General features: G+C 46.1%; 1 protein-coding gene across 2 annotated transcripts in view; it reads left to right on the forward strand.

Annotated features, from left to right (window-relative positions):
- LOC101952950 (unconventional myosin-X-like) overlaps positions 1 to 27788 on the forward strand; it is a 235305-nt gene that overhangs the window by 194340 nt on the left and 13177 nt on the right. For both annotated transcript variants that reach the window (XM_065561329.1, XM_065561328.1), the window contains 7 exons: positions 2164 to 2306; positions 8554 to 8748; positions 13856 to 14013; positions 15204 to 15327; positions 21503 to 21800; positions 23955 to 24162; positions 24837 to 24973. In XM_065561329.1, coding sequence (XP_065417401.1) covers positions 2164 to 2306; positions 8554 to 8748; positions 13856 to 14013; positions 15204 to 15327; positions 21503 to 21800; positions 23955 to 24162; positions 24837 to 24973 — 1263 coding nt within the window. The remainder of the gene's footprint in view (positions 1 to 2163; positions 2307 to 8553; positions 8749 to 13855; positions 14014 to 15203; positions 15328 to 21502; positions 21801 to 23954; positions 24163 to 24836; positions 24974 to 27788) is intronic.

Consider the following 27788-nt stretch of genomic DNA (forward strand, 5'->3'; position numbering starts at 1 on the left):
CTAGAAGGGTTTCTACAGGTATGTTAGCAACAAGAAGGTGGTCAGGGAAAGTGTGGGACCCTTATTGAATAGGGGAGGCAACCTAGTGACAGATGATGTGGAAAAAGCTGAAGTAAGTACTCAATGTTTTTTTTTTTTTTTTGCCTTGGTCTTCACAGACAAGGTCAGCTCCCAGACTGCTGCACTGGGCAGCACAGTATGGGGAGGAGGTGAGCAACCTCAGTGATGAAAGAACAGGTTAAGGACTATTTAGAAAAGCTGGACATGCACAAGTCCATGGGACCGGATCTAATGCATTCAAGGGTGCTGAGGGAGTTGGCTGATGTGATTGCAGAGCCATTGGCCATTATCTTTGAAAACTCGTGGCAACTGGGGGAGGTCACGGACAATTGGAAAAAGGCAAATATAGTGCCCAAAAAAGGAAAGAAGGAGAATCTGGGGAACTACAGACCGGTCAGCTTCACCTCAGTCCCTGGAAAAATCATGGAGCAGATCATCAAGGAATCCATTTTAAAGCACTTGGAGGACAGGAAAGTGATCAGGAACAATCAACATGGATTCACCAAGGGCAAGTCATGTCTGACCAACCTGATCGCCTTCTATGATGAGATAACTGGCTCTGTGGATATGGGGAAAGTGGTGGACATGATATATCTTGACTTTAGCAAAGCTTTTGATACGGTCTCCCACATTATTCTTGCCAGCAAGTTAAAGTAGTATGGATTGGATGAATGGACCATAAGGTGGATAGAAAGCTGGCTAGACAGGTAGTGATCAACGGCTCGATGTCTAGTTGGCAGCCGGTATCAAGTGGAGTGCCCCAGGAGGTCTGTTCTGGGGCCGGTTTTGTTCAACGTCTTCATTAATGATCTGAATGATGGGATGGATTGCACCCTCAGCAAGTTTGCAGATGACACAAAGCTGGGGGGAGAGGTAGATATACTGGACAGTAGCGATAAGGTCCAGAGTGACCTAGACAAATTGGAGAATTGGGCAAAAAGAAATCTGATGAGGTTCAACAAGGACAAGTGCAGAGTCCTGCATTTAGGACGGAAGAATCCCAGGCACTGCTACAGGTTGAGGACTGACTGGTTAAGCGGCAGATCTTCAGAAAAGGACCTGGGGATTACAGTGGACGAGAAGCTGGATATGAGTCAGCAGTGTGCCCTTGTTGCCAAGAAGACTAACAGCATATTGGGCTGCATTAGTAGGAGCATTGCCAGCAGATCGAGGGAAGTGATTATTCCCATCTATTCAGTACTGGTGAGGCCACATCTGGAGTATTGTGTCCAGTTTGGGGCTTCCCACTACAGAAAGGATGTGGACAAATTGGAGGGAGTCCAGCGGAGGCAATGAAAATGTTTAGCGGGCTGGTGCAGATGAGAAGAGTATGGGGGGGAATTTGATAGCAGTCTTCAACTACCTGAAGTGGGGTTCCAAAGAGGATGGAGCTCGGCTGTTCTCAGTGGTGGCAGATGACAGAACAAGCAGCAATTGTGTCAAGTTCCAGTTGGGGTGGTTCTACTTTGAGCAGGGGATATGTCTAGATGACCTCCTGAGGTCTCTGCCGACCCTAATTTTATATGATTCTATAATTGTCCTTAACAGTACTCTGAGGTAGATCCCTGGCTGGTGCAAATTGACATCGTTCCATTGACTTCATCGGAGCTATGACAATTTACAGCAGCTGAAGATCTGCCACCTAAGATGCCTTTCTTTGTCCTAGGAGGAATTCTGTCTCTCTCACTAAAGTACTGAGGGATTGGTCCTCAGCTTCTGTTGAACCAAGCAGTGGGACTGGAGGGAGGATGACAGGAGTCCATGAGAGGCATCTTTATGCTATTATGATTGGTGTGTGCTACAGATCACATGCCTGCTGTCTGAATACACTCCTCCCCCCAATTTGTAATCCAGTCTGGGGGGGCTCTTTCCCCTGTTTAAATGTTCCCCCAACTCTCCATAGTATGTTTTCCATAGGTCTGACTGGCATTGCTTATGCTGAGGCAGAGGGGCTGATGGTTAAAGGTGAAGGCTCAGGCTATGGCTATGCAGGCACTTTGGCAGAGGGGCTGATGGTTGAAGAGATGTGCTCTGTCTCAATGGTGCTTTTGCTCCAGACATGGATCTGATACGACCAGTTTTAATTCTCATGTTTTCTGGCAGGCCAAATTCCTTTGTGATCATCACAGCAAATCGAGTGATTCACTGTAACAGCGACACCCCAGAGGAGATGCATCACTGGATCTCGCTCCTACAGAAACCCAAAGGCGAATCCAAGATTGATGGTCAGGAGTTTCTTGTGAGAGGTAAAAGGAAACATGTACTGTAACCTTATTCTGCACACAAACTCAAAGAACACATCATCTACATGTCACAAAAATGGAAATCCAAATAGGGTTGGATATGTCACTCACATAGATGGAGGTGTCTAGTGGGACCCACAGTGTTTGGTGGTATGCTAGTTCTGGTCTTATCTAGCCCCTTCATTAATGGACTGGAAGGGAGAGTAAACAGCATGTTCTCTTCTGAAAATTGCCTGTGTAGATTCTCATCATTATGCTGTGTGAGCCCTAGACCCACCCTCGCTGCTGTTTTGTGATCTGCCTGAGTGGGAACCTGGCCTCCTCCATAGCTGATGGACTGGTCATTGCTGTCCCTAACTGTGGAGAACCATATTTATCTTAGATGTTGTCAGCCTTTTAGAATTATTGAACCTTCATTTCTCTTGAGCTTGATTAGGACTTTGTGATGAAGGGTTGTAAGTGGGAAGGTATACATGAGCCATCTGCCCAAGGGGAAAGAGAAGGCATGTCTCACAAGGGTGATCTCTTTTTGATGCCTTATGTAGCACAGGTTACTTGCCTGGAAGAAGAGGAAGACATATCACAGACAGGCTAAGTCTATTCGTAACGGGCTCGCACATTGTCCCTGGATCAGATTGTTCTCAAGAGGGTAACAAAGTAGATGAATTGGTTCTCACCCCCATATGTGCTGCCGTACCCCATGGCTTGAAATGGTTTCCATTATATACAGGGTTTACAGTTTGGTTCAATGGCTCTCAGCACTTCCACTGTAAAAATTGTTCCAGCACCCCTGCTAACCCACCACGTGCTCCATGTCCAGCAGTCTGTACTGTGGTGCATTCCCCCTCTTCCTGCTGGTGGGAGGCAGAACTAAGACTGACAGCCAGCCTGGGGACAAGACTGCCCCTTGGTGGAGAACCTCCAAAGTTCTCTGCCTTCACTCCTACGCAGACAGCAGACCAGGGATCTCCTTATTGTAGCAGAGTCTTTAGGAATAAGATTTCTTAAAATTCTGAATTTCACTAAATGGAGACTCCAAAACCAAACTAAATATATTTTTTTTAAAACAAAGGTGCTCTCTACTGGCCAGGAAATTTTGAGCCTGGCTTGCCCTTCTTGAGGGCAGAATTACAGCAGAATCAGACCTGTTTTCCCCTTCTCTCTTGGCCCATCACAAATAAAGAGAACTGCAAATGCCCCCCAAGGCTTACTCCTTCCTTTTCAAGAGTATTGCGAATGGACTGATAGAGTCTGGTTGGTGACCCCTCAGAGGGCAACCCAGAGCCATGAGCATGGTTCAGTTCCCCTGCAGTCTTCTAACCCCCTCATCCGCATTAGGGCCTGTTCCATGTTGAGCCATGGAATTGGGCTGCAGAGTCCCTCCCCCCCACTATGTGGCATGCAAAAAATGCTGTAGCTCCATCCCATAATGGTGCCTGAACTTCCTGTGGAAAAAGCAGCCACTATTGCTGCTGCCAGTGACACAGCATCCTCTCCTCTGACTTGCCAAATGAGGATTTCAGCTCTATCCGTCCTTTCAGCCCTGGTGCAGCCAATGTGGAGGTAAATGACCACCTAGCATCTCTTCCACTAGTACATTCCTTGGAACCCTTAACTCCCTCAGCTTCAGGGGTGTCTCCTGAAGTGGCTGTACTTTATTCTGGGCAGAAAGGTGGGCTATGTAAGCATAGAGTCTTCTCCTACCAAAGAAATAGAGAAAAATCCCTCTCTCACGCTCTAAAACTCTGCCCCCTTGGGGACATGTTCATCAGGACCCTTCTTCTGAAGGTCCCTCCACTTCAGGAACAGGGTGGTGACCTGCCCCATGTTCTCTTCTAAAACAGCTGTTTGAAGGGCAGAATCCAGTGGCTAATCCCCACAGAGATAAAAGAAAGATCAGTTAAAAAAAAAAAGACATGCAGGTTCAAAGAGTCCTCAGTTCAGACTCTTATCACAAGTCTGCGCTAAGTGAGGAGGCAGGTGCTCCTGCAGGGATTGTTGGACTCAGAAAAAAGGGAAAGTCGAAGAAGAAGAACGCTTCTCAATCCTCCTCTTAGTCTTCTCCATTGGGGAGGAGTCTGAAGAGCCATAGGCTAAAATAATCTGAGATATAGGAACAAGGAGAAGTAAAATTTTTCCTCCTCCTCATCCAGTTTGATTTCCTTGGAGGAGGGGGAATTATCTATCTCAGACCAGGCAGCACTAGAGGAGGATTTTTGAGACTCTTTTCCCTCCTCAAATAATTAATTGTATGTTATGGAAGGTGCTAATCACAGTGGAAATGCTCCCTGAAACAGTCCACGAACCACCACTACTCAAAGAAGTTCAAGAAGGCCTCTCAAATACTTTCTAGCTGAAGCAAAGAAAGAATTGTGTTCCACTCCACTGTGATATTTGAAGACACAGTCAAAGCTCGGTGGGAGTTCCCTAGCAAAGCCAACAGACAGATCCAGTAGTTCTGTTCCTTACTGAAAGACAATAAAAATTGTTACTTTGCCAAAGGTGGATGCAGTAGTCACTGCCTTGGTCAAAGACACTAATCACTTCACAGGGAGACTTTATTATAAGAACCAACAGGCCAAAAAACAAAGCATCTCTTAGAAAAAACCCTGAGACCTCAGGCCTGCTGGACTCTTCAGTAGCCTTTTGTTTTGTCAGGGCTACTCTAGCCTTGATCGATGGTATAACGCAATTAAGCCTGGTTCGAGATAAAAAACTGAAAGCAAGTTTGAACAAGTTCTAGCTAGCAGCTTCCTTTGTTGTAGATGCTTCATTGGATTCCCTTAGATTTGTGGTTTTCTTCATGGACTCTAAAGTGGTAGTACGAAGATACCTCTGGATCCACCTTTGGAAAGCATATATGCAAGCAATACACCTTATGACGTCAGCCAAGTACTCAGAGCAAGCTGTTTGGTGAGGACATGGACAAAGTGGTAGCAGGTGAGAAGAAATCTCCTCTATTTCATCAAACTAAGAAGAGCTATAGACCTTCCATTCATTATGCCATCCTCTTTTCTTGGTTATCAGCCCACAAGAAACCCAAAAAGAGACTGGAAGAGGTAGATGGTCCCATTTCACCGAGTCTGGAAGCATTACATGAGGCTTTTCTGTAAGATCATCAAAGAAGAAACCATCTGCCTGACATATAGTGTCTCATATCTGAGAAGGCCTCTTATTTGGGGGGAAGCTTCAAGTGGGAAACATCTATTTTAGACACAAGGGTACTAGAGACAACTCTATGGTGTTGTGCCGTTGAGCCGACCCAATCTCCCAGAGGCAAGTTCATAGTCTCTACCAGATCAAAGAACCCAATCAGACACCAAACTGTGAAAGAAGCAGACAGACTTCTTCTCTGAATCAGAGCCATGGAGCAGTACAAACAAAACAGAGACTTTGTGGCGTGTATGCCAATGTTTTGATATCTCCAATGGAGAATGGGAACTTGAGCCATCTTAGATCTCAGGGCACTGAACAAATCCATCGGGTCTCTGAAATTTCACATGAAAAATATGAAGTCTTGGTCTATGTAATACAGGAGGTCAGACTAGATAAACCCAGAAGAGGCCACTAGATTAAAATCTATTCTATCACTGAGGCTCTTATCACCCTATGATTTAATGAGTTCAATAGACCTCAAAGAGGCCTGTTTTCTTCTTCTAATCACAGAGAGCTACCAAAAATTTCTGTTCTTGTTACAGCAGAAAGCATTTTCGCTACAGGGCTCTCCCTTTTGAGCTAGAAACTCCCCTGCAAGTATTCACAAAGAGTCTGGTGGTTTTAGTGGCCATGATGAGAGAACTGGGAAGGAAACACATACATCCCTACTTGGACGATCTCCTCATCAGGTCCTTGTCCTATCTGACAGACATTCAGGGTCTAGAGGAGACAGCAACCTACTAACAGGATCATGGGTTTCTGATGAACATAGAGAGTAAAGTGACCTCCAACCATCTTAGTGACTGCTGCACTTAGGAGTTATCCTGGGCACCAAGACAGACAGGGAGTTCGTGTTAGACAAAAGACAACAGCAAATCCTGTTCTTAATTCACCAAATATCATCTGGTCATCAGACATCAGTAAAACTCCTGGCAAAACTCCTCAGCCTGTTAGTTTCATGTGTGTACACTCTACAATGGCCTAGATTTCAGATGAAGATGCTCCAAAAATATCTCCTGCCATATAGGGAAGAAATTGCAACCAATCAGAATCTGAGTCACTGTTCCAAGCTCAGTCACTTCCTCCTTTGAGATTGTAATAGAGTATCCAGTGTCAAAGCTGGTGACTCTTGATCACCACTAATGCCAGCCGTCACAGATGGTAAGCACACCTCTACTGCTCAGGGGATTTGGTAAAATTTGGAGAAGCAGAGGAGTATAAACTGGCTAGAATTAAGGGTCATTAAACTAGCCCTTCTCCTCCACTAGCATCACATACTCATCCACACAGATAACATCACTAGAATGGCATACATCAACCCAAAAGAGAGGAATGAAATTTTCCTCCCTCCACAAGGACACATGGACAGAGCAGCATCTTCTCTTAAAAAACAAAACAAGACAAAACAAAAAAAACCTTGTATTAGGACAGAAGTGACAGCAGATCTATTTTATATATCTTTTACAAAACAAAAAAAAGAAGTTGTTGATAGGAATAAATTTTAATTAGAAGTAGGGCTGTCAAACGGTTAAAAATTAATCATGATTAATCATAGTTTTAATCATACTGTTAAACAAAATAGAATACCATTTGTTTAAATGTTTTTGGATGTTTTCTACATTTTCAAATATATTGATTTCACTTACAACACAGAATACAAAGTGTACAGTGCTCACTTTATATTTACAAATATTTGCACAGTAAAAAAAAAAAGAAATAGTATTTTTCAATTCATCTCATACAAGTACAGTTATGCAATCTCTATTGTGAAAGTGCAACTTACAAATGTAGATTTCTTTTTGTTACGTAACTGCACTCAAAAACAAAACAATGTAAAACTTTAGAGCCTACAAGTCCACTCAGTCCTACTTCTTGTTCAGCCAATCGCTAAGACAAACAAGTTTGTTTACATTTGTGGGAGATAATGCTGCCAGCTTCTTATTTACAATGTCCCTGAAAGTGAGAACAGGCTTTCGCATGGCCCTGTTGTAGCCAACATTGCAAGGTATTTATGTGTCAGATATGCTAAACATTTGTATGTCCCTTTATGCTATGACCACCATTCCAGAGGACATGCTTCCATGCTGATGACTGGGTCTGCTCAATAACGATTCAAAGCAGAGCAGACCGATGCATGTTCATTTTCATCATCTGAGTCAGATGCCACCAACAGAAAGTTGATTTTTTTTGATGGTTTTAAATGGATTAAAAACTAACTGATAGATACAAATAAAAATGTAATTGTTAATGGAGAATCATCAACAAGTGCTGGTGTTTCTAGTGGGATCCCACAGGATTGGTTCTAACCATGTTCAGGAGAAACCAAAGGTTTGGTAATTCTAATAGGCTGATATTAGCCAATCCCATCACACTGAGAGCCTGACATCGCTTGCGCACTTCTTTACATCACAAGCAGGTTTCCCACTACGAGCTGGGGTTGCTCCGGGGAAGATAGGAACAGAGATGAGGTTTTCCTAATCAGCTGTTCCAGGGCTCTTGAGAGAAAGGGAATATGCCTCCTGTAATGCTGAGTAACCATAGTTTGTGGTGAGGTTTATAACAGAGCCACAGCAGTATGATGTGTGTAACACCTGGCACTGGCTTTTCAGTGGGACAATGAATTGTATATGGTCTGTTCAGTCCCCGGTTAGGATACAGGAGATTATGACTTTCAAGCAAATTCTCACATGTCAAGAGGTGAGGTGTGCTGAAATGAGAGGACTCTTGGTGATGGGGAGGCAAGGGGGAAATTATTCTCACTGAGCAGCAGGGAACAGATTCATCCAGTTGTGGCTCGGGCTATAACAGCTCATCAGAGGAAGGGACATGTCAGTTTATTACCAGTAGTGCCCATAGTGTGCTCAGTGAGATGGATCCTTCTAGAGAGAGATTAACTAGATCACGGCGGGTACTGCTATCTTGAGTAGAAGGGAAGCTGGAGGGCCCACCAGATGCCATTTAGCAGGAGCTTGAGATCTGGGCACATCTAGCAGAGGATGGAGAACTGAAGGGTTCCACCAGCAGGAGAGGGGCAAACCTCCCATCAGTGACTCTCTCCAATAACTTAAAGGTTATTGTGCCTCTTTCCCATTAGGCTGGCTTCATAAGGAAGTTCAAAGCAGCAACAAGATATCCTCTCTGAAGGTGAAGAAACGCTGGTTTGTGCTGACAAACACCGCCCTTGATTACTACAAATCTTCGGAACGCACAGCCACCAAACTTGGCACGCTTGTTCTCAATAGCCTCTGCTCTGTGGTCCAGGCTGATGAGAGAGTCTTTAAAGAAACTGGTAAGAGAGACAAACAAAAAAGAAATTCATTTTTCAAGAACAGCCTTCCCATCTGTGACTGACCAAGGGAGGGAGGTTTCAGGATATGATACAGACAAAATGATGGAGAGTTATAGTGAGAAGTGCTATGTGCCTGTATTTGGGCTGCTGTGTCCAATTGTTGATACTTCACCGTATGAAAACAACTAAGAGGTTTGAAAAGGTCAAGGGAAGGATGAAGGTTGCCTGTCATCACCCCTGCATGTGACCACCTAACAAATTATCAGTTAGACAGTAATTTAAAGTTGTTCAGTTACAGTCCCTCCAACACATTACCAAAAATCAAGGAGAAACTGTAGTTTAGGCAGGCCCAATCTATACACTTCAACATACCACCAACATACCTCCCTTCAGAACAAATTCCCTGGCACTTGCAATTTGGATTTATCCCAATCCACACACGCAATTCCTCTAAATCACACTCAAATGCACAAACTTAACTAACAATAGCCAGATTCGCATATGTTCCCTACTGACATTTGTCCACTCATAAAGTCTATTATTATTTGTATTACTGTAGCACCTAGGGGTCCTAAGTATAGACCAGGGACCCCATTGTGTTAAACATTGTACAAACATAGAACAAAAAGATGGACCCTGCCCGCAAGGGCTTACAGTCTAATTATACAAGAGACAACAGATGGATATAGACAGATGGGGGAGACCAGGTAAACTATGACAATATTGCTCAGGACATCATGAGTTATGTGTGCACAGAAAAACTAGAGGTAGGAGGTATAGCAGTGCATGTGAGCAAATCAGACTGCTGAATGGGGTACAGTAGTCTGGAAAGGTTGAGAGCCATTGAGTTAGAGGGTCTCGGCATGTGCACTGGGTCTGGGTACATGCTCAAAGTTGCAAGTGCTAGGCTCTGCTCCAGGGATAGCATCTCCATCTAGTGCAACGGTTCTCAACGGTGGATTTGTGGCCCCTTGGGGGTCTGCAAGCCAGTTTCAGGGAGTCCACAATCCCCATCGCCCCATGGGGCAGAAGCCCCAAGCCCATGGGCAGAGATGGGGGAAGGCACAGGGGGGGCGTTATCCCCCCAAACCTGCCCCCAGGACTGCCACTCTCTGGTTAGGTCCACACACGCCCCTTCCCCCCGCCCAAGTTGGAGGAGCCGTACAGTGCAGGGCGGCTGCTGCTCTGGCTGGTGCATGGAGCAGGCAGCTGTGTTGTTCCTCTGTCTCCTGCTGCTGCTGCCGCCTAGGGCTATGGCTGCTGCTCAGCTCCCTGCCCCATTTTGGGATCTGGCTCCAGGGCCGGCAGAGACTTCAGGGAGCAGCTCCCGCAGGGGCAGGGACCCTCCCATTCCAGACACACAGCCCCTAGCTACCCCCTCCCTGCATCCTGAGCTATGCCCTGCCTGCACACAGCCTCTAGCTATCCCCTGCCTGCACGCCACTCTGAGCCCCTCTCTCTGTACCCTGAACTACCCCCTCCCTGCACACAGCCCCTAGCTACCTTCCTGCACCCTGAGCTATGCCCTGCCTGCACACAGCCCCTAGCTACCCCCTGCCTGCACCCTGAGCTATGCCCTGTCTGCACCCAGCCCCTAGCTAAACCTTCCCTGTACCCTGAGCTACCCCCTGCCCACACACAGCCCCTAGCTACCCCCTGCCTGCACACCACTCTGAGCCCCTCTCTCTGCACCCTGAACTACCCCCTGCCTGCACACAGCCCCTAGCTACCCCCTCCCTGCACCCTGAGCTACCCCCTGCCCACACACAGCCCCTAGCTACTCCCTGCCTGCACCCTGACCTATGCCCTGCCTGCACACAGCCCCTAGCTACCCCCTGCCTGCACGCCACTCTGAGCCCCTCTCTCTACACCCTGGACTACCCCCTCCCTGCACACAGCCCCTAGCTACCCCCTCCCTGCACCCTGAGCTATGCCCTACCCACACACAGCCCCTAGCTACCCCCTGCCTGCACCCTGACTTATGCCCTGCCTGCACACAGCCCCTAGCTACCCCCTGCCTGCACGCCACTCTGCACCCTGAGCTACCCCCTCCCTGCACACAGCTCCTAGCTGTCTGCACACTGATCTACACCCCTACCCACACACAGCCCCTAGCTACCCCCTGCCTGCACGCCACTCTGAGCCCCTCTCTCTGCACCCTGAACTACCCCCTCCCTGCACACAGACCCTAGCTACCTTCCTGCACCCTGAGCTATGCCCTGCCCACACACAGCCCCTAGCTACCCCCTCCCTGCACCCTGAGCTATGCCCTACCCACACACAGCCCCTAGCTACCCCCTGCCTGCACGCCACTCTGAGCCCCTCTCTCTACACCCTGGACTACCCCCTGCCCACACACAGCCCCTAGCTACCCCCTCCCTGCACCCTGAGCTACCCCCTCCCTGCACACAGCCCCTAGCTGCCTGCACACTGATCTACACCCCTACCCACACACAGCCCCTAGCTACCCCCTGCCTGCACGCCACTCTGAGCCCCTCTCTCTGCACCCTGAGCTACCCCCTGCCCACACACAGCCCCTAGCTACCCCCTCCCTGCACCCTGAGCTAAGCCCCTAGAATCATAGAATAGAATCATAGAATATCAGGATTGGAAGGAACCTCAGGAGTTCATCTTTTCCAACCCCCTGCTCAAAGCAGGACCAATCCCCAACTAAATCATCCCCAACCAATCCCCTGCCTGTACTCCCTCCCTGGGTCCTGCCATGCGGAGCTGGCCCGAGGTGCCCCCCTGCAAATAGAAATCAAACTATGCCTGTGCCTGGAGCCCCCAGGTGCCCCCCCCAGGCCCTGGAGTTTTTATAGCATGTTGGGGGGGTTCAGAAAGAAAAAGGTTGAGAACCCCGATCCAATGCATTTTCTCTAGTTGCTGAGCAGAGATCCATCTTACAGACCTAAGCAGGTCCATCGGACCAGGACTTCTGCAGGGGAGGTTTAAAACCTCCCAGGGATATGTACGGGGGAAAGAACATGGGCACCCCTTCCCTGATCACTCCTGCCCCCTATATTGGCACTGCTCCCCTGCAACATCCCACAGCAGTGCTGCCTCTTGTACCAGTAGAGCTAACAGCAGCACTGTGCGGAGCCCTGAATGCACCAGTGCTCTACTCCTCTGACACTCAAGGCAGATCCACTAGAGGGAGCCCTTGGTGCACTGGCACCTTGTAGTGCTGCTGCCTTCACTCCCTGGACCATGAGCCAGCAGCACTGAATAGAGACCAGTCTATATGAGCACTGAGATCTTAGAACATAAAAACTGGGCTCTGCCTCTCACTCCAGCCCCCATCTCTTTACCCCCGGTTTTCTCAAAGGTCTGATTTCTCTCTTGTGGCCCTCTGCTATCCACTTCACCTCCCTGGCACTGCAGGGTTTCTGTGAGGAGTAGATCTTGTGAGTGAAAGAGGCAGGCTGGGCAGCTGTGGTGGTTGGGATGGCATGGTGGAGAGATGATGGTCTACGTGGCATGTGCCAGAGGGAGAGCCCTATGCACCATTCTCTTAGTACTTGGTGCAAACTAGGCTCTGCAGCAGTGCAGTTTTCTTGGCTTTTCCTTGTAGGGGTAAAATAGGTTTTGATGGTGTGGTAGAGCTCTGACCTTGTCTCAGTGGGTCCCACGCTTCCTGGCGGATTACGCTAGCCTCAGTGGCTCACTGTGACCCTCTGCATAGCCCTTCTCCCTAAGGAGAAGTCGTTGATGAAGATATTGAACAGAGCTGGTCCCAAAAACAGACCCTTGCAGAACGCCACTTGTTATACCTTTCCAGCAGGATTGGGACCCATTAATAACTACTCTTTGAGTACGGTTATCCAGCCAGTTATGCGCCCACCTTATAGTAGCCCCATCTAAGTAGTATTTGCCTAGTTTATTGATAAGAATATCATGCGAGACCGTATCAAATGCCTTACTAAAGTCTAGGTATACCACATCCACTGCTTCTCCCTTGTCCACAAGGCTCGTTATCCTATCAAAGAAAGCTTTCAGATTGGTTTGACATGATTTGTTCTTTACAAATCCATGCTGGCTATTCCCTATCACCTTACCACCTTCCAAGTGTTTGCAGATGATTTCCTTAATTACTTGCTCCATTATCTTCCCTGGCACAGAAGTTAAACTAACTGGTCTGTAGTTTCCTGGGTTGTTTTTATTTCCCTTTTTATAGATGGGCACTATATTTGCCCTTTTCCAGTCTTCTGGAATCTCTCCTGTCTCCCATGATTTTCCAAAGATAATAGCTAGAGGCTCAGATACCTCTTCTATTAGCTCCTTGAGTATTCTAGGATGCATTTCATCAGGCCCTGGTGACTTGCAGGCATCTAACTTTTCTAAGTGATTTTAACTTGTTCTTTTTTTATTTTATCTTCTAAACCTACCCCCTTCCCATTAGCATTCACTATGTTAGGCATTCCTTTAGACTTTTCGGTGAAGACCGAAACAAAGAAGTCATTAAGCATCTCTGCCATTTCCAAGTTTCCTGTTACTGTTTCTCCCTCCTCAATGAGCAGTGGGCCTACCCTGTCCTTGGTCTTCCTCTTGGTTCTAATGAATTGAAAAAAAGGCCTTCTTGTTTCCCTTTATTCCTATAGCTAGTTTGAGCTCATTTTGTGCCTTTGCCTTTCTAATCTTGCCCCTGCATTCCTGTGTTGTTTGCCTATATTCATCCTTTGTAATTTGTCCTAGTTTCCATTTTTTATATGACTCCTTTTTATTTTTCATACTTGCAACCTTGTGTTATGGCTTCCCCCACCTTTATGCCTTGTTAGAGCCAAAGGGTGAAGTGGGGTGGAGGACTCTGCCATGAAACAATGTTTGTATTTTGAGGGAGGTGGGGACTGGAATACCCTACCATCACCTGCAGCACAATGTGTTTGTGGGTCGGGAGGAATGGAGGTGGATCAAGACTTGGACTGGGGCTCTCCCTTAAGAAGTGGTTTCCTAGGGAAAAGCTCCTGTCCATACAGTTCATTTTAACCAATTTCATCATGTCATTTGATAAAACGGTCACTTTTTCAGCAATGTATTTCCACGGCCACATTCTGCATGCACATGGAGACAGATAATTCCACTTTCCTATATCTTTGTTTGCCTGTAGGCTACTGGAACATCATAGTCCATGGTCGAAAGCACTCATACAGACTCTACACCAAGCTACTGAATGAAGCCATGCGCTGGGCCTCTGCCATCCAAGGAGTCATTGACATCAAGGTTCCCATAGAAACACCCACACAGCAGCTTATTCGTGACATCAGGGTAGGTAGCATTGAACACTGCAGTCAAAGTTCAGGAGAATATTCCAGATCTGCAGCCAGGGGCGCTGGAAGAAGCAGGGCCATGCCCACCTACTTTTTAACATGGATGTAATTTGGGGGCCAAGGGGCTGCGTTGCCACCCCAGACTGGAAGCCTTGGGCAGGCACGGAGCAGTGCTAGCAAGGGCTGCGCTTCGTGGCGGGGGGGCTTTAGCTCCCCCTCACCGTGAGGCCTGGTCCCTCTCCATAGCCCTGCCCTGGCTCCTTCTCTTCTCCCTAAGGCCCCACCCCCTGGTCAAGCCAGAAGCCAGAGCTGGGCCATGGTAAAAGCTGCCCAGGGAGCCCGGGTCACTATGGGGAGCCCCAATCTCTCCACCTGCCCTTGTGGCCCCCCGACTTCTACCAAGGTTCCGGTGCTATTGTCTGCAGCGGACCTTATTCACTGTCACTATTTTAGGTATGTTAGGAGAGAAGACTGTTGTCTTAAAAGGACTGAGGGAAAACATTTGTAATTATGCAGCTAAAATAATCAAATGTCATGCTTCAAGATATAAACTAATCTGCAGGAGTTCAGGCTAATCCCATTGTGGGGTTTCGCCAGGCACACATTGGAGTCCATATTAGGTGTGTGTAAATCCCCCTTATGGACAAATCAGAAACTTCCACGTCAGCTGTCATGTGCGGATCCTGCAGACACCAACCTTGGGATTCCCATTCCCGTTGGGCATGTGACTCCTGAGTGCACAAATGTCAGGGTCCCCAACCCAGGTATGTATGAATCCCCTGTGGTCAAACATCAGGAGTCCCCACCCCAGACACATCCTGATTCTTCATGCACATGTGACAGAATCCACAGAATTGAATCACATGTGAACCCCTTGTGCACATTAGGATTCATACTTCCTCTGACAAGTGTGACTCCTAGCTACAAGATTTTGTGGACATGCTCTCTTGGGCACATACAAACCAGTATATCCAGTTCCCCTCAGGCACTTGTGTGTCCCAGTCTCAGGCTGGGGAAAGTGGTTTCAATTCTTATACAGATATTTACAGTACAAGTTAACTGACCTGTTACCTAGTTATTTGGGCCCCTGTGGAACTCTGATGGGAGAAGCTCATGTTTAAACCTGGCTATATGGAGAGTTCTGGGGAAAGACTGGGCAGGTTTGAGGAAATTTCTTCTGTTCTTCAGGAAAACAGTATGAACTTTGAAGTAGTGGACCAGACATATAGGAGGAACCCTATCCTGAGATACACACAGCACCCTCTGCATTCCCCATTGCTGCCACTGCCCTATGGAGATGTCAGTATCAATAGTAAGTGCTTTTTCATTTTGGCAGAGTCCATTAAATCTCTTATCCCCCTGGGGTAGGGGAGAAGGTACTATGTGAGTATTGCCCCAAGTACTGAATGATGCAAACCCTGAGCACCTAGGGATAGTCTGAACTCTCCAGCACGCTGATAGCATTCACAGGCTGCCTGCTCCCATGGTGCAAAACGGGATGGGGCCTGACCGTCTGTCCTCTTTGGGACCATTATGCACCCTTGGGTTGGCAGAGGGACCAGCCCCTTCTGTCCCCAGACCTTGCTTTGAAGCCTCCCCTCTCCTGTGCATAGCCCTGAGACAATCTGCCACAAATACTTTTCCTCTCTGAGGACAAGTGTGATGCAGTAGGGAGCGAAGCAGATTGATCTGGGAATGTTGTCTAGTTTTACTGGGACTGTCTGCATTGGGGATGGGATAGCAGGGGGTGACTTTACTTGAAGGACGATACCTGAGCCTGTAACCTGAGCCAAGACGGGGGTGGGGCCAGGTGACACCTTTGTCCGGAAATTGGACAAAGGCTGGGGGAGGAGCCAGGGGGCGGCTGAGTGAGACTGCTGGAGTGGGGTTTCAGTTTGGAGCTGGCTGGGGAAATGGAGGGAACCCTCAGGACTGGGGTCTAAGCTCCCTGCCCCCCAGAAGGACGTGATTGAGGGGTCCTGGTTGTACCTACAAGCTCTGTTTGGGACTGTGTTCCTGTCGTCCAATAAACCTTCCATTTTCCTGCCTGGCTGAGAGTCACGGTGAATCGCAGGAAGTGGGGGTGCAGGGCCCTAACTCCTGCACACTCAGTGATAACGAGGTCTGGGACGACAGAGGAAATTGCCCCATCGCAAACTGTGTTCAATGCGGTGACTACTCTGTGAAGAAGAACTTGACCCCAGGTGTAGCGTTTGTTGCTTCTCTTCCTCCTGTTAAATGTACACCTCAAAGGGATTGCATCAGCTTAGCAAAGATACTCTGACTGAACATTTCTTACCTACTTTTGTTACCAGAAATCATTAATAACAGAGCTCAGACACCCCTCCCCCCCAATTTTTTTCTCCTATTTCAATGTGTTTGCTTTGTACATCGGCAGCATTTTCTTAGTACAGTCAGTATCCCTGTCTCCACTTGATGAGGGAGTGTATGTGCCCTACCCCTAGTTGGATCAGGAAGGGATTAAACGCCTTCACTGGGCTGAGAGCTGTCTCTTAAAGGTTGCTGGAGCTGCCAGGCCTAGGCAGAGGAGGTCACTGCTCTGGCCTGTTAGAATGCTAGGAGGTGGAGCCAGCAGCTGTGCCTCTTAATTGGGAAACCATAAGACTCAGAAGCCCGGGAGAGAGGAACCCTCTGATTTCTTCCAAACTAGGGGCTCATCTTCACGTACAGCTTCGCCTGTTGACATAGTTAATCCACTTCCCCAAAAGGTGGTAGCTATGGCGGCGGGAGAAGCTCTCCCACCAACATAGCACTGTCTACATGGGGGGTTAGGTCTGTATAACTGTGTGGATTTTTCACATCCCTGAGTGACGTAGTTATACCAATATAGGTATGTGGTGTAGACCTGGCCTGAGTACATGCCTAAACCAAGCCTGGGGAGGGAGAAAGAAAGAAACTGTAAAATTAGTTGCTTGTCTCCTACTGAGGAGGACTACAATAGTTCCCAGGACCTAGAAGACCAGTACAAACAGTTTCTTTCGGGTTTGGTTGGTTTGGACTGTGCAGAAAGAAGCCACCCTAGGTTTGGACCCTTGGGTAATAGAAGCTGTCTTGTGACTTTTATTTTCCTCTGGGCAAGGCAGCAGGAAGCTGTGACAGGAACATTTTTCTTTTCTTTTAGGGACCAAACGTAAGGGGATAATGACCCCAAACCCCAGGGCAAGTTACAACCTGTATATCTGATCCATTGTTTCCCCTGTCATTTGTGAGGGTCCCTCACAAAAACAGGGGAGACTTAAACATTCTGAAAAGATGAAAACATGATTGCAAAAATTAGCAGGGGCCTCAGGACACCAGGGCAGTGCCTCAAACTGCTTTGCATTCATTTTTTGAAATTAACTAGATTTCAAATTAAGAATGTCCTTTTAAGGGTATTAGAGTAGCAGCCGTGTTAGTCTGTATCCGCAAAAAGAACAGGAGTACTTGTGGCACCTTAGAGACTAACAAATTTATTAGAGCATAAGCTTTCGTGGACTACAGCCCACTTCTTCGGATGCATACAGAGTGGAATAAATATTGAGGAGATATATATACACACATACAGAGAGCATAAACAGGTGGGAGTTGTCTTACTAACTCTGAGAGGCCAATTAAGTAAGAGAAAAAAAAACTTTTGAAGTGATAATCAAGATAGCCCATAAAAAGAACAGGAGTACTTGTGGCATCTTAGAGACTAACTAATTTATTAGAGCATAAGCTTTCATGGACTACAGTCCACTTCTTCGGATGCCCAGTACAGACAGTTTGATAAGAAGTGTGAGAATACTTACAAGGGGAGATAGATTCAATGTTTGTAATGGCTCAGCCATTCCCAGTCCTTATTCAATCCTGAGTTGATTGTGTCTAGTTTGCATATCAATTCCAGCTCAGCAGTCTCTCGTTGGAGTCTGTTTTTGAAGTTTATCTGTTGTAATATAGCCACCCGCAGGTCTGTCATTGAATGACCAGACAGGTTAAAGTGTTCTCCCACTGGTTTTTGAGTATTATGATTCCTGATGTCAGATTTGTGTCCATTAATTCTTTTGCGTAGAGACTGTCCGGTTTGGCCAATGTACATGGCAGAGGGGCATTGCTGGCACATGATGGCATATATCACATTGGTAGATGTGCAGGTGAACGAGCCCCTGATGGTATGGCTGATGTGATTAGGTCCTATGATGATGTCACTTGAATAGATATGTGGACAGAGTTGGCATTGAGCTTTGTTACAAGGATAGGTTCCTGGGTCAGTGGTTTTGTTCAGTGATGTGTGGTTGCTGGTGAGTATTTGCTTTAGGTTGGGGGGTTGTCTGTAAGCGAGGACAGGTCTGTCTCCCAAGATCTGTGAGAACAAAGGATCATCTTTCAGGATAGGTTGTAGATCTCTGATGATGCGCTGGAGAGGTTTTAGTTGGGGGCTGAAGGTGACAGCTAGTGGTGTTCTGTTATTTTCTTGTTGGGCCTGTCTTGTAGGAGGTGACTTCTGGGTACTCGTCTGGCTCTGTCAATCTGTTTTTTCACTTCAGCAGGTGGGTATTGTAGTTTTAAGAATGCTTGATAGAGCTCTTGTAGGTGCTTGTCTCTATCTGAGGGATTGGAGCAAATGCGGTTATATCTTAGAGCTTGGCTGTAGACAATGGATCGTGTGGTGTGTCCTGGATGGAAGCTGGAGGCATGTAGGTAAGTGTAGCGGTCAGTAGGTTTCCGGTATAGGGTGGTATTTATGTGACCATCGCTTATTAGCACAGTAGTGTCCAGGAAATGGACCGCTTGTGTGGATTGATCTAGGCTGAGGTTGATGGTGGGATGGAAATTATTGAAATCATGGTGAAATTCCTCAAGGGCTTCTTTTCCATGGGTCCAGATGATGAAGATGTCATCAGTGTAGTGCAAGTAGAGTAGGGGCGTTAGGGGACGAGAGCTAAGGAAGCGTTGTTCTAAGTCAGCCATAAAAATGTTGGCATATTGTGGGGCCATGCGGGTACCCATAGCAGTGCCGCTGACTTGAAGGTATATATTGTCCCCAAATGTGAAATAGTTGTGGGTGAGGACAAAATCACAAAGTTCAGCCACCAGGTTAGCTGTGACATTATCGGGGATACTGTTCCTGATAGCTTGTAGTCCATCTTTGTGTGGAATATTGGTGTAGAGGGCTTCTACGTCCATAGTGGCCAGGATGGTGTTTTCTGGAAGATCACTGATGGATTGTAGTTTCCTCAGGAAGTCAGTGGTGTCTCGAAGATAGCTGGGAGTGCTGGTAGCGTAGGGTCTGAGGAGAGAGTCCACATAACCAGACAAGCCTGATGTTAGGGTGCCAATGCCTGAGATGATGGGGCGTCCAGGATTTCCAGGTTTATGGATCTTGGGTAGCAAATAGAATACCCCTGGTCGGGGTTCTAGGCATGTGTCTGTACAGATTTGTTCCTGTGCTTTGTCAGGGAGTTTTTTTAGCAGATGGTGTAGTTTCTTTAGGTAATCCTCAGTGGGATCAGAGGATAATGGCCTGTAGAATGTGGTGTTAGAGAGCTGTCTAGCAGCCTCTTGGTCATATTCCAATTTATTCATGATGACGACAGCACCTCCTTTGTCAGCCTTTTTGATTATGATGTCAGGGTTGTTTCTGAGGCTGTAGATGGCGTTGTGCTCAGCATTGCTGAGGTTATGTGGCAAGTGATGTTGCTTTTCCACAATTTCAGCCTTTGCACGTTGACGAAAGCAATCTATGTAGAAATCCAGTCTGTTGTTTCGACCGTCTGGAGGAGTCCACGCAGAATCCTTTTTTTTGTAGTGCTGGTAGGGGGGATTCTGTGGGTTAGTATGCTGTTCAGAGGTATGTTGGAAATATTCTTTGAGTCGGAGACGTCAAAAGTAGGATTCTAGGTCACCGCGGAACTGTATCATATTCATGGGTCTGGAGGGACAAAAGGAGAGGCCCTGAGATAGGACAGACTCTTCTGCTGGGCTAAGAGTATAGCTGGAAAGATTAACAATATTGCTGGGTGGATTAAGGGAACTACTGTTGTGGCTGCTTGTGGCATGTAACAGTTTAGATAGTTTAGTGTCCTTTTTCCTTTGTAGAGAGGCAAAGTTTGTCTTGTAAATGGCTTGTCTAGTTTTTGTAAAGTCTATCCATGAGGAAGTTTGTGTGGAAGGTTGGTTTCTTATGAGAGTATCCAGTTCTGGTTGGATCACAGAAACCCCCTTGGGAGCTGCCACCAGATGTGCAAAGACTACCCCTGCTCCTGTTTTCCCTGCCAGCTCAGGACTCTAGCACCCTGTCTTGCTGAGCCAGACACTCCTGTCTGGCTCCAACACAGATCCAGGGTCTGAATCACTTGTCCCAAAGCTGCAAGTTTACCTGAAAACAGCTCCCAGAAGTGTGCTTGTCTTTAGCACTCAGATGCCCAACTCCCAATGGGGTCTAAACCCAGATAAATCCGTTTTACCCTGCATAAAGCTTATGCAGGGCAAACTCATAAATTGTTCGCCCTCTATAACACTGACAGAGAGATATGCACAGTTGTTTGCTCCCTCAGGTATTAATACATACTCTGAGTAAATTACTAAATAAAAAGTGATTTTATTAAATACAGACAGTAGGATTTAAGTGGTTCAAAGTAGTAACAGACAGAACAAAGTAAGTCACCAAGCAAAATAAAATAAAATGCGCAAATCTATGCCTAATCAAACTGAATACAGATAATTTCCTCACCAGTTCCAGAGTGCTCCCTTTTACAGGCTAATCTCCTTTTAGCCTGGGTCCAGCAATCACTCACACCCCCTGTAGTTACTGTCCTTTGTTTCAGTCTCCTTCAAGTATCCTGGGGGGGGGAGGGGGGAGAGGCTCCTTCTTTAGCCAGCTGAAGACACAATCAACTCAGGATTGAATAAGGACTGGGAATGGCTGAGCCATTACAAACATTGAGTCTATCTCCCCTTGTAAGTATTCTCACACTTCTTATCAAACTGTCTGTACTGGGCTATCTTGATTATCACTTCAGAAGTTTTTTTTCTCTTACTTAATTGGCCTTTCAGAGTTAGTAAGACAACTCCCACCTGTTTATGCTCTCTGTATGTGTGTATATATATCTCCTCAATATTTATTCCACTCTGTATGCATCCGAAGAAGTGTCCACGAAAGCTTATGCTCTAATAAATTTGTTAGTCTCTAAGGTGCCACAAGTACTCCTGTTCTTTTAAGGGTACTACTCTTTGTTTTTATGTATATCTAAAATATGCATGTTTTTCAATGTGGACAAGTTTTTAATTTTTTTAATTTACTGATTGGACAGTGGTGTATTTTTACATTTGAAGAAGGCGCTTTCCTGGGATCAGGAGATGACCAGTAATGCTCATTCTCATGTTGCCATTCTCCTGTTTCATGGAGTCAGGCATAGTCCACAGACTGGTACGCTGTGTGCTTGGCAAGCAGGGGCTCAGGGAAATGCTGAAATCCTGTCTGCCTTGTTTTTGTGATCCCACTACAGTGCAGCAAGAGAAGGGCTACAGCAGCCTGCAGGATGAAGCCATCAAGATCTTTAACTCTCTGCAGGAGATTGAGACAGTGTCTGATCCCATCCCCATTATCCAAGGCATTCTGCAGACCTGCCATGACCTAAAGCCCCTTCGTGATGAAGTGTATTGTCAACTAATCAAACAAACTAACCACATCCCACAGCCCAACAGTTCTGGAAACCTTCACCACTGGCAGCTGATGTCCTGCATGAGCTGCACTTTCCTTCCCAGTAGAGGGATCCTCCGCTATCTCAAATTCCACCTTAGAAGGTAAGAGCCACTTTGCAGATACTTGCCACTTCTTTCACTAATTCCATCATCTTTGACTTGGGACTCTAGAAACCTAGCTAGCCTCTCTTTCCTCCATGGCCAGCCCCTGCTACCTCCTGTATTCTAGTGTTCATCTGCTTCTCCCCCTCCACTGGTTCCTATGGTATTGCAGCCTTTATCCTGCACACCTAGATCCTGCTACCTGCTGTTTTACAGCATTCAGCCTCCTAGCCCCCTGCTTGCCTTGTCACAATAGAAAACATTATAATTAAGTTATGACTGTATTCTGCTTTAACTTTCTGTTTTCATTCATTAAAGTCATTGGAGCCAGGGGACTGGGTCTCCCACCCAGGTGGGTGCCCTTGTCACATTGTCTGGAGTGGCTCATGCGAGACAACAACAAATGTGAACTCCTGAATCACTACAGCAGTCTTACTTTGGAGTCACAGACAGTCCCCTTAAACTCTCCAGTCTATCTTGCCACCCAGACAAACTGGATTTATTGATAAATGGTCACTTACAGCAAAAATCACACCATATTTTAGTTGCTTCCAGTCCCAAGGGACCAATCACTTTACTAGATCAATTGGTACCCTAGATCTTACATGAAGACAATGCCTGTAGTCAATCCCGTAATACACTACCTAAAGGTGTATTAACTAGGAAAAATAAATGAGTTATTTACAGGTTAAAGCAAGCAAACGTATACACACAACTGAGTTACCATCTAAATCCTAAGAGTGACATATTTGTAGAGATCTGTCGGTTCAAGGTGTCTTTTAGGGTGGACCCAGGAGATAACCCCCGGGGCTCTCTGGCTTCAGTTTGGTGTCTCTAGCCATGTGAGTGTTCAAACAGCAAAGAGATGAAAAATCTTCACATCAACTATTATTTCCCTCTTCTAGTATTCAGAGTGATGGGACGAGACCTTCTCCATGGGTGGATGGGATGATTAATAAAGCTTTTGTCTTATAATTGCCCATTTAAATTTTGATAGTCCTCCTATGGGCGGGGGATGGGATGACAATTCCCGTACCTGGGTTCACAAATTCAGAGCAAACATTTTCAAAGTTATGAAGCAAAACGTACACATTTTCTTATAGCATGGAATACAGACATTATAAGTGAGATTAATGCAGGGAGCAACTTACAAGCATTCCATAGAGTCTAAACACTAAATAGATTCTTATAAAACTAATATCTATTTTGAGCAAACTAACATATAGTTGAACTGATCTGGTCTCCATCTATGAGTATGTCAGTTCTTACCTAATGCCTGCAGTCGTGGCAAGAGCTGGCACCTGGCCTGCCAGCATCACAGCCCTAACCACTGGACTATTCTCTCTCTCTCTCTCTCTCTCTCTCTCTCTCTGTCCCCATGACTCGAAAAAATTATATACAGCTTCAATAGGAGAGATTGGGGGAGTCCCACATCAGAATATCCCCTAGCCCAGTGGTTAGAGCACTCTCCTGAAAGTTAAGGGAGACCCCTGTTCAAATCCTTTCTCCCCCTCAGGAAGAGGGGGAGAATAGAATCTTTCGCCCCCATCCAAGGTTAAGTAAAAGTTGTAAGGGGAGTACCACATCCTACTCCTCTGGACATTTTATGTGGAGTAAGGCAACTACCTAACTCATTCTCACAAGAAACAACGTAGGCACCTAAGCTGCCTGACTCCAGGGGAGGGGCTCCTGACTGTGGATCACAAACAGAGGAAAGGGCCTTGCTGCAGTCTGGACTTAGGTGCCTAATTCATTGAGGGCGTGGGGCTTAGGACACACCCTTCTCATAGGTGTCTCCCATTGGCTAACTTAGGCAGCTCCCTGCCTTAGCATACTGGTTTTGTGGATCCCATTCTCAGGCACCTCTCCTCCCCATTCATTGTATGGGGAGCGTAGGCGCCTAACTTGGGCTTTGTGGATCTCATTGTTGTTCCATGAATTTTCTAGGCACTGAAAAGTTAGACATCGTGACTTTGAGCATTGCAATGCCTAAGTCCCTTGGTGGATCCGGGCCTTTTTTCGTATGGCTGTACTTGGCAACACATTTCTGTGAGATGCTGTGCTTATGGTACTCCATGCTATGTAGAAATCTACCTGCATTTAGACATGTTCTGTTCACCACGTAACAGCTTTTCTGCTTTTCTTTACAATTAGAGTAAAAGACCTCTTTCCAGGCACAGAAATAGACAGGTATGCCCAGTTCATCAATGATTCCCTGAAGAGAACCAAGACCAGGGAGTTTGTGCCCTCCCAGGAGGAAATACTGGCTCTCATCACTCGTGAAGAAATGACCACAACTGTGTACTGCCATGGCGGTGGCTCCTGTAAAATCACCATCAACTCCCACACCAGTGCAGGAGAGGTAATAGCATAGGTGGTATTAATGGGCGCAGGAAGGTAATAGGATAGGTGATGGTAGTGGGTACAGGGATGTCTGAGATTGTCTGAATAATAAGCTTTTTGAGGGGGAGACCTTGCTGCCACTCAACCCCAGTTCTCAACTGCTACAGTGATGAGGGACATAAAGAACCTACAGAGAGAGAACTGTTGTTTGAATGTTCAGAAACACTGTCTGGAAGTTCCTAACCACTGGAACAAACTCCCAAGGAAAGTGGTGGATTCTCCATCTCTTGATGGCTTCAGATCCAGACTGGACATCTCTCTGGAAGTTGTGCTTTAGTCAAACTCAAGTTATTGGGCTCAATACAGAGGTAACTGGGTGAAATTCTCAGGCCTTTGATATACAGGAGGTCAGACTAGATAATGTGATGGTTCTTTCAGGCCTTAAATCTATGAATCTATGAAAAGAAATAATTTAACAGAATCCTGCTTTCCACCTCTGAGATGAGAACTTTGGGCTGTTACTGGGTGAAGCAACACTGACATTCTCCTGCATGTGATCAGATGGATTTGGAGCTCTAATGGGAGGAAGTAGCTTTGGGGCTCCCTCTTCCTATTTTAAAGGCTGACTCCTGTGTGAGTGATAATACCCAACGTTGTACAGTACACAAGGTGTCTGATCTCTCTCCCCTGCAGGTGGTTGAGAAGCTGATCCGAGGGCTCGCCATGGAGGACAGTCGTAATATGTTTGCCCTCTTTGAACGCAATCAACACGTGGACAGGGCCATTGAGAGTCGTGTAATTGTTGCTGATATCCTTGCCAAGTTTGAGAGGTAAGAGAACATTTCAGAGATCCTCATACTGATGACTCTTGACTGAATGGGTATAACATTAATTCTGAAATTCCCTGGTTAAGTGAGTGACCCTTATGCTGCTTGATAGCGTGTATATGTACCATGAGCTCAGGGCAAACACCCTGTCAGCTGCTTCAACCACTAGGCCCCCATAAGTTCTAGCCCTTGGTAGGTTACATGTAATAAATCATGCACACATTTGTTGTAGTGATAAAAAAGAATTCATTAGATTCCAAGGCCAGAAGAGATCACTGTGATCATCTAGTCTGACCTCCTCTATAGCACAGGGCAGAAACCTTCCCAAAAATAATTCCTAGAGCAGATCTTTTAGAAAAAGATCCTATCTTGATCTTAAAATTGTCTGTTTGTTAAACTCAATAGATTGAGCAACTTAAATCAATCACTATAAAGCAGATTTTCTAATTCTTTAATTATTCTTGCGGTCTTCTCTGAACCCTCTTCAATTTATCAACATCCTTCTTGACTTGTGGGCACCAGAACTGGACACAGTATTCCAGCAGCAGTCTCACCAGTGCCAAATAATGAGGTAAAATAACCTCTCTGCTCCTACTCAAGATTCCCCTGTTTATGCGTATAAGGATCATGTTAGCTCTTTTGGCCACAGCATCGCACTGGTAGTTCCTGTTCAACTTAATTATCCACCACAATCCCCAAATCTTTTTCAGAGTCTTTGCTTCCCAGGATAGAGCCCCCAATCCTGTAAGTATGGCCTACAGTCTTTGTTCCTAGATGCATACATTAACATTTAGCCCTATTAAAATGCATATGATTTGGTTGTGCCCATCTTACCAAGTAATCCAGATTGCTCTGTATCAGTGACCTGTTTCTTCACTATTTACCACTCCCTCTATTTTTGTTCATCTGCAAACTTTATCAGTGATGATTTTATGTTTTCTTCCAGGTCAGTGATAAAAAATGTTAAATAGTGTAGGGCCAAGAGCTGATCCCTGCAGCACCGCACTAGAAACACACCCATTCAGTTATGATTCCCCATTTACAATGACATTTTGAGACCTTATCAGTTAACTAGCATTTAATCCATTTATTGTGTACCATGTTAATTTTATATCTTTCTAGTTTTTTAATCAAAATGTCGTGGTACAGTGGAGTCGCATCATAGGTGCATTTAACTTACGCAATTTTAACTATACGCGCCCGGCAAAACAAAACAAAAAAAAAAGAGAAAAATAACAATTTAAATACTGTATCTGTAGTGCGGGCAATTCCGCCTGCCATTCCACTCAATGAGTGTTTGACTATACGCAATTTTCGCCTTACGCGCTGACTTTAGAACCTAACCCCCGCGTAAGATGCGACTCCCCTGTACCAAGTCAAATGCCTTTAAAAGTCTAAGTATATTACATCAACATTGTTACTGTTATTATCCAAACTTGTAATCTCATCAAAAAAAGAGATCAAGTTAGTCTGACAGGACCACTTTTTCATAAAACCATGTTGTTTGGATTAATAACATTGCCCTCCCTTAATTCTTTATTAATCAAGTCCCATATCAGCTGCTCTATGCTCTTGCCTGGAATCAGTGTCAAACTGACAGGCCTATAATTACCCAGGTCATCCTGTTTACTCTCTTTTAATAGTGACACAACATTACCTTTCTTCTGGTCTTCTGGAACTCCCCAGTGTTCCATGACTTACTGAAAATCAACATTAATGGTCCAGTAACTCCTCTGTCAGCTCTTTTAAAATTCTTGGATGCAAGTTATCTGGACCTCCTGATTTATAAATGTCTAACTTTAGTAGCTGCTGTTTCACATCCTCTTGAGTTACTGTTGGGATGGAAAGAGTGTTATCACATGAGACGACATCATCTGTTTTTTTCCTAAATACAGAACAGAAATATTTGAACACTTTTACCTTTTCTGAGAGCTTGGCCGCCACAGGAACTAACTCCGCGGGGGTGGGGGGGCCACGGGCCATGTGTTTGAGACCCCTGCTCTAAAACATAGGCTGTGTCACCTCAAGGGCCACTGAACCTTTTCCAATTTCTTGCCCTTTATTGGAACCCTCCTGACGGTCTGAAGCCTGGAGAGACGGCTGTTCCATCCTTGGCTGCTTCTCGCTGCCTGCAGGATGTTGGTCTATCTCCCGCAAGGCGGCTGCTGACTCAGGCATTCTTGCCCCCAAGGTGCTGCTTGCTGGGTTCTCTGCAGTGCCTGAGTATTTTCACACCTTTTGTGCCACAAGTCAGCTGCCTTGTCCAAACACTAGCTCTGCTAGTCACAGCAGACATTCCTCAAGTGATCTGCCAAGGTCTCAGCCCCAGTACAGTGTTGCATAGCTGCCTCCCTGCTGGGCTACTCTCCTTAGGCCTGCTCTAGGTTGGTTCACATCCACTTCCCCTAGTCATTCAGGGGCTGTTTTGCCTAGGCCCAGCTCTCCCAGGCTCTACCTACGGCCAAACTACTATGCCATCATCTGGCCTCTCCTTTACAGTCCATTCCCAGTCTTCCCTCTATCCCTCTTCTTACACAATCTTCTCTCTATCTGTCAGTCTTGGTTCCTTATCTGTTTGTCACTGTCTGCTATTCCTGCTTACTCCAGATCACACCAGGCCCTCTATTATTCTAAGGCACTATCCCTTTGATATTGAAGCACAACTAAAGTGTGACTCTGGACCTCTACCCACTAAACAGGAAGAGGAGGTGGATAAGGTATTTCTAGAACAAATAACAGAAATATCCAAAACACAGGACCTGGGAGTAATGGGAGACTTTAACTATCCAGATATCTGTTGAAAAGTCACATGGCAAAA

The sequence above is a fragment of the Chrysemys picta genome, chromosome 11 (genome assembly GCF_011386835.1).
Source record: "Chrysemys picta bellii isolate R12L10 chromosome 11, ASM1138683v2, whole genome shotgun sequence".
In the NCBI taxonomy this organism is placed as follows: Eukaryota; Metazoa; Chordata; order Testudines; family Emydidae; genus Chrysemys; species Chrysemys picta.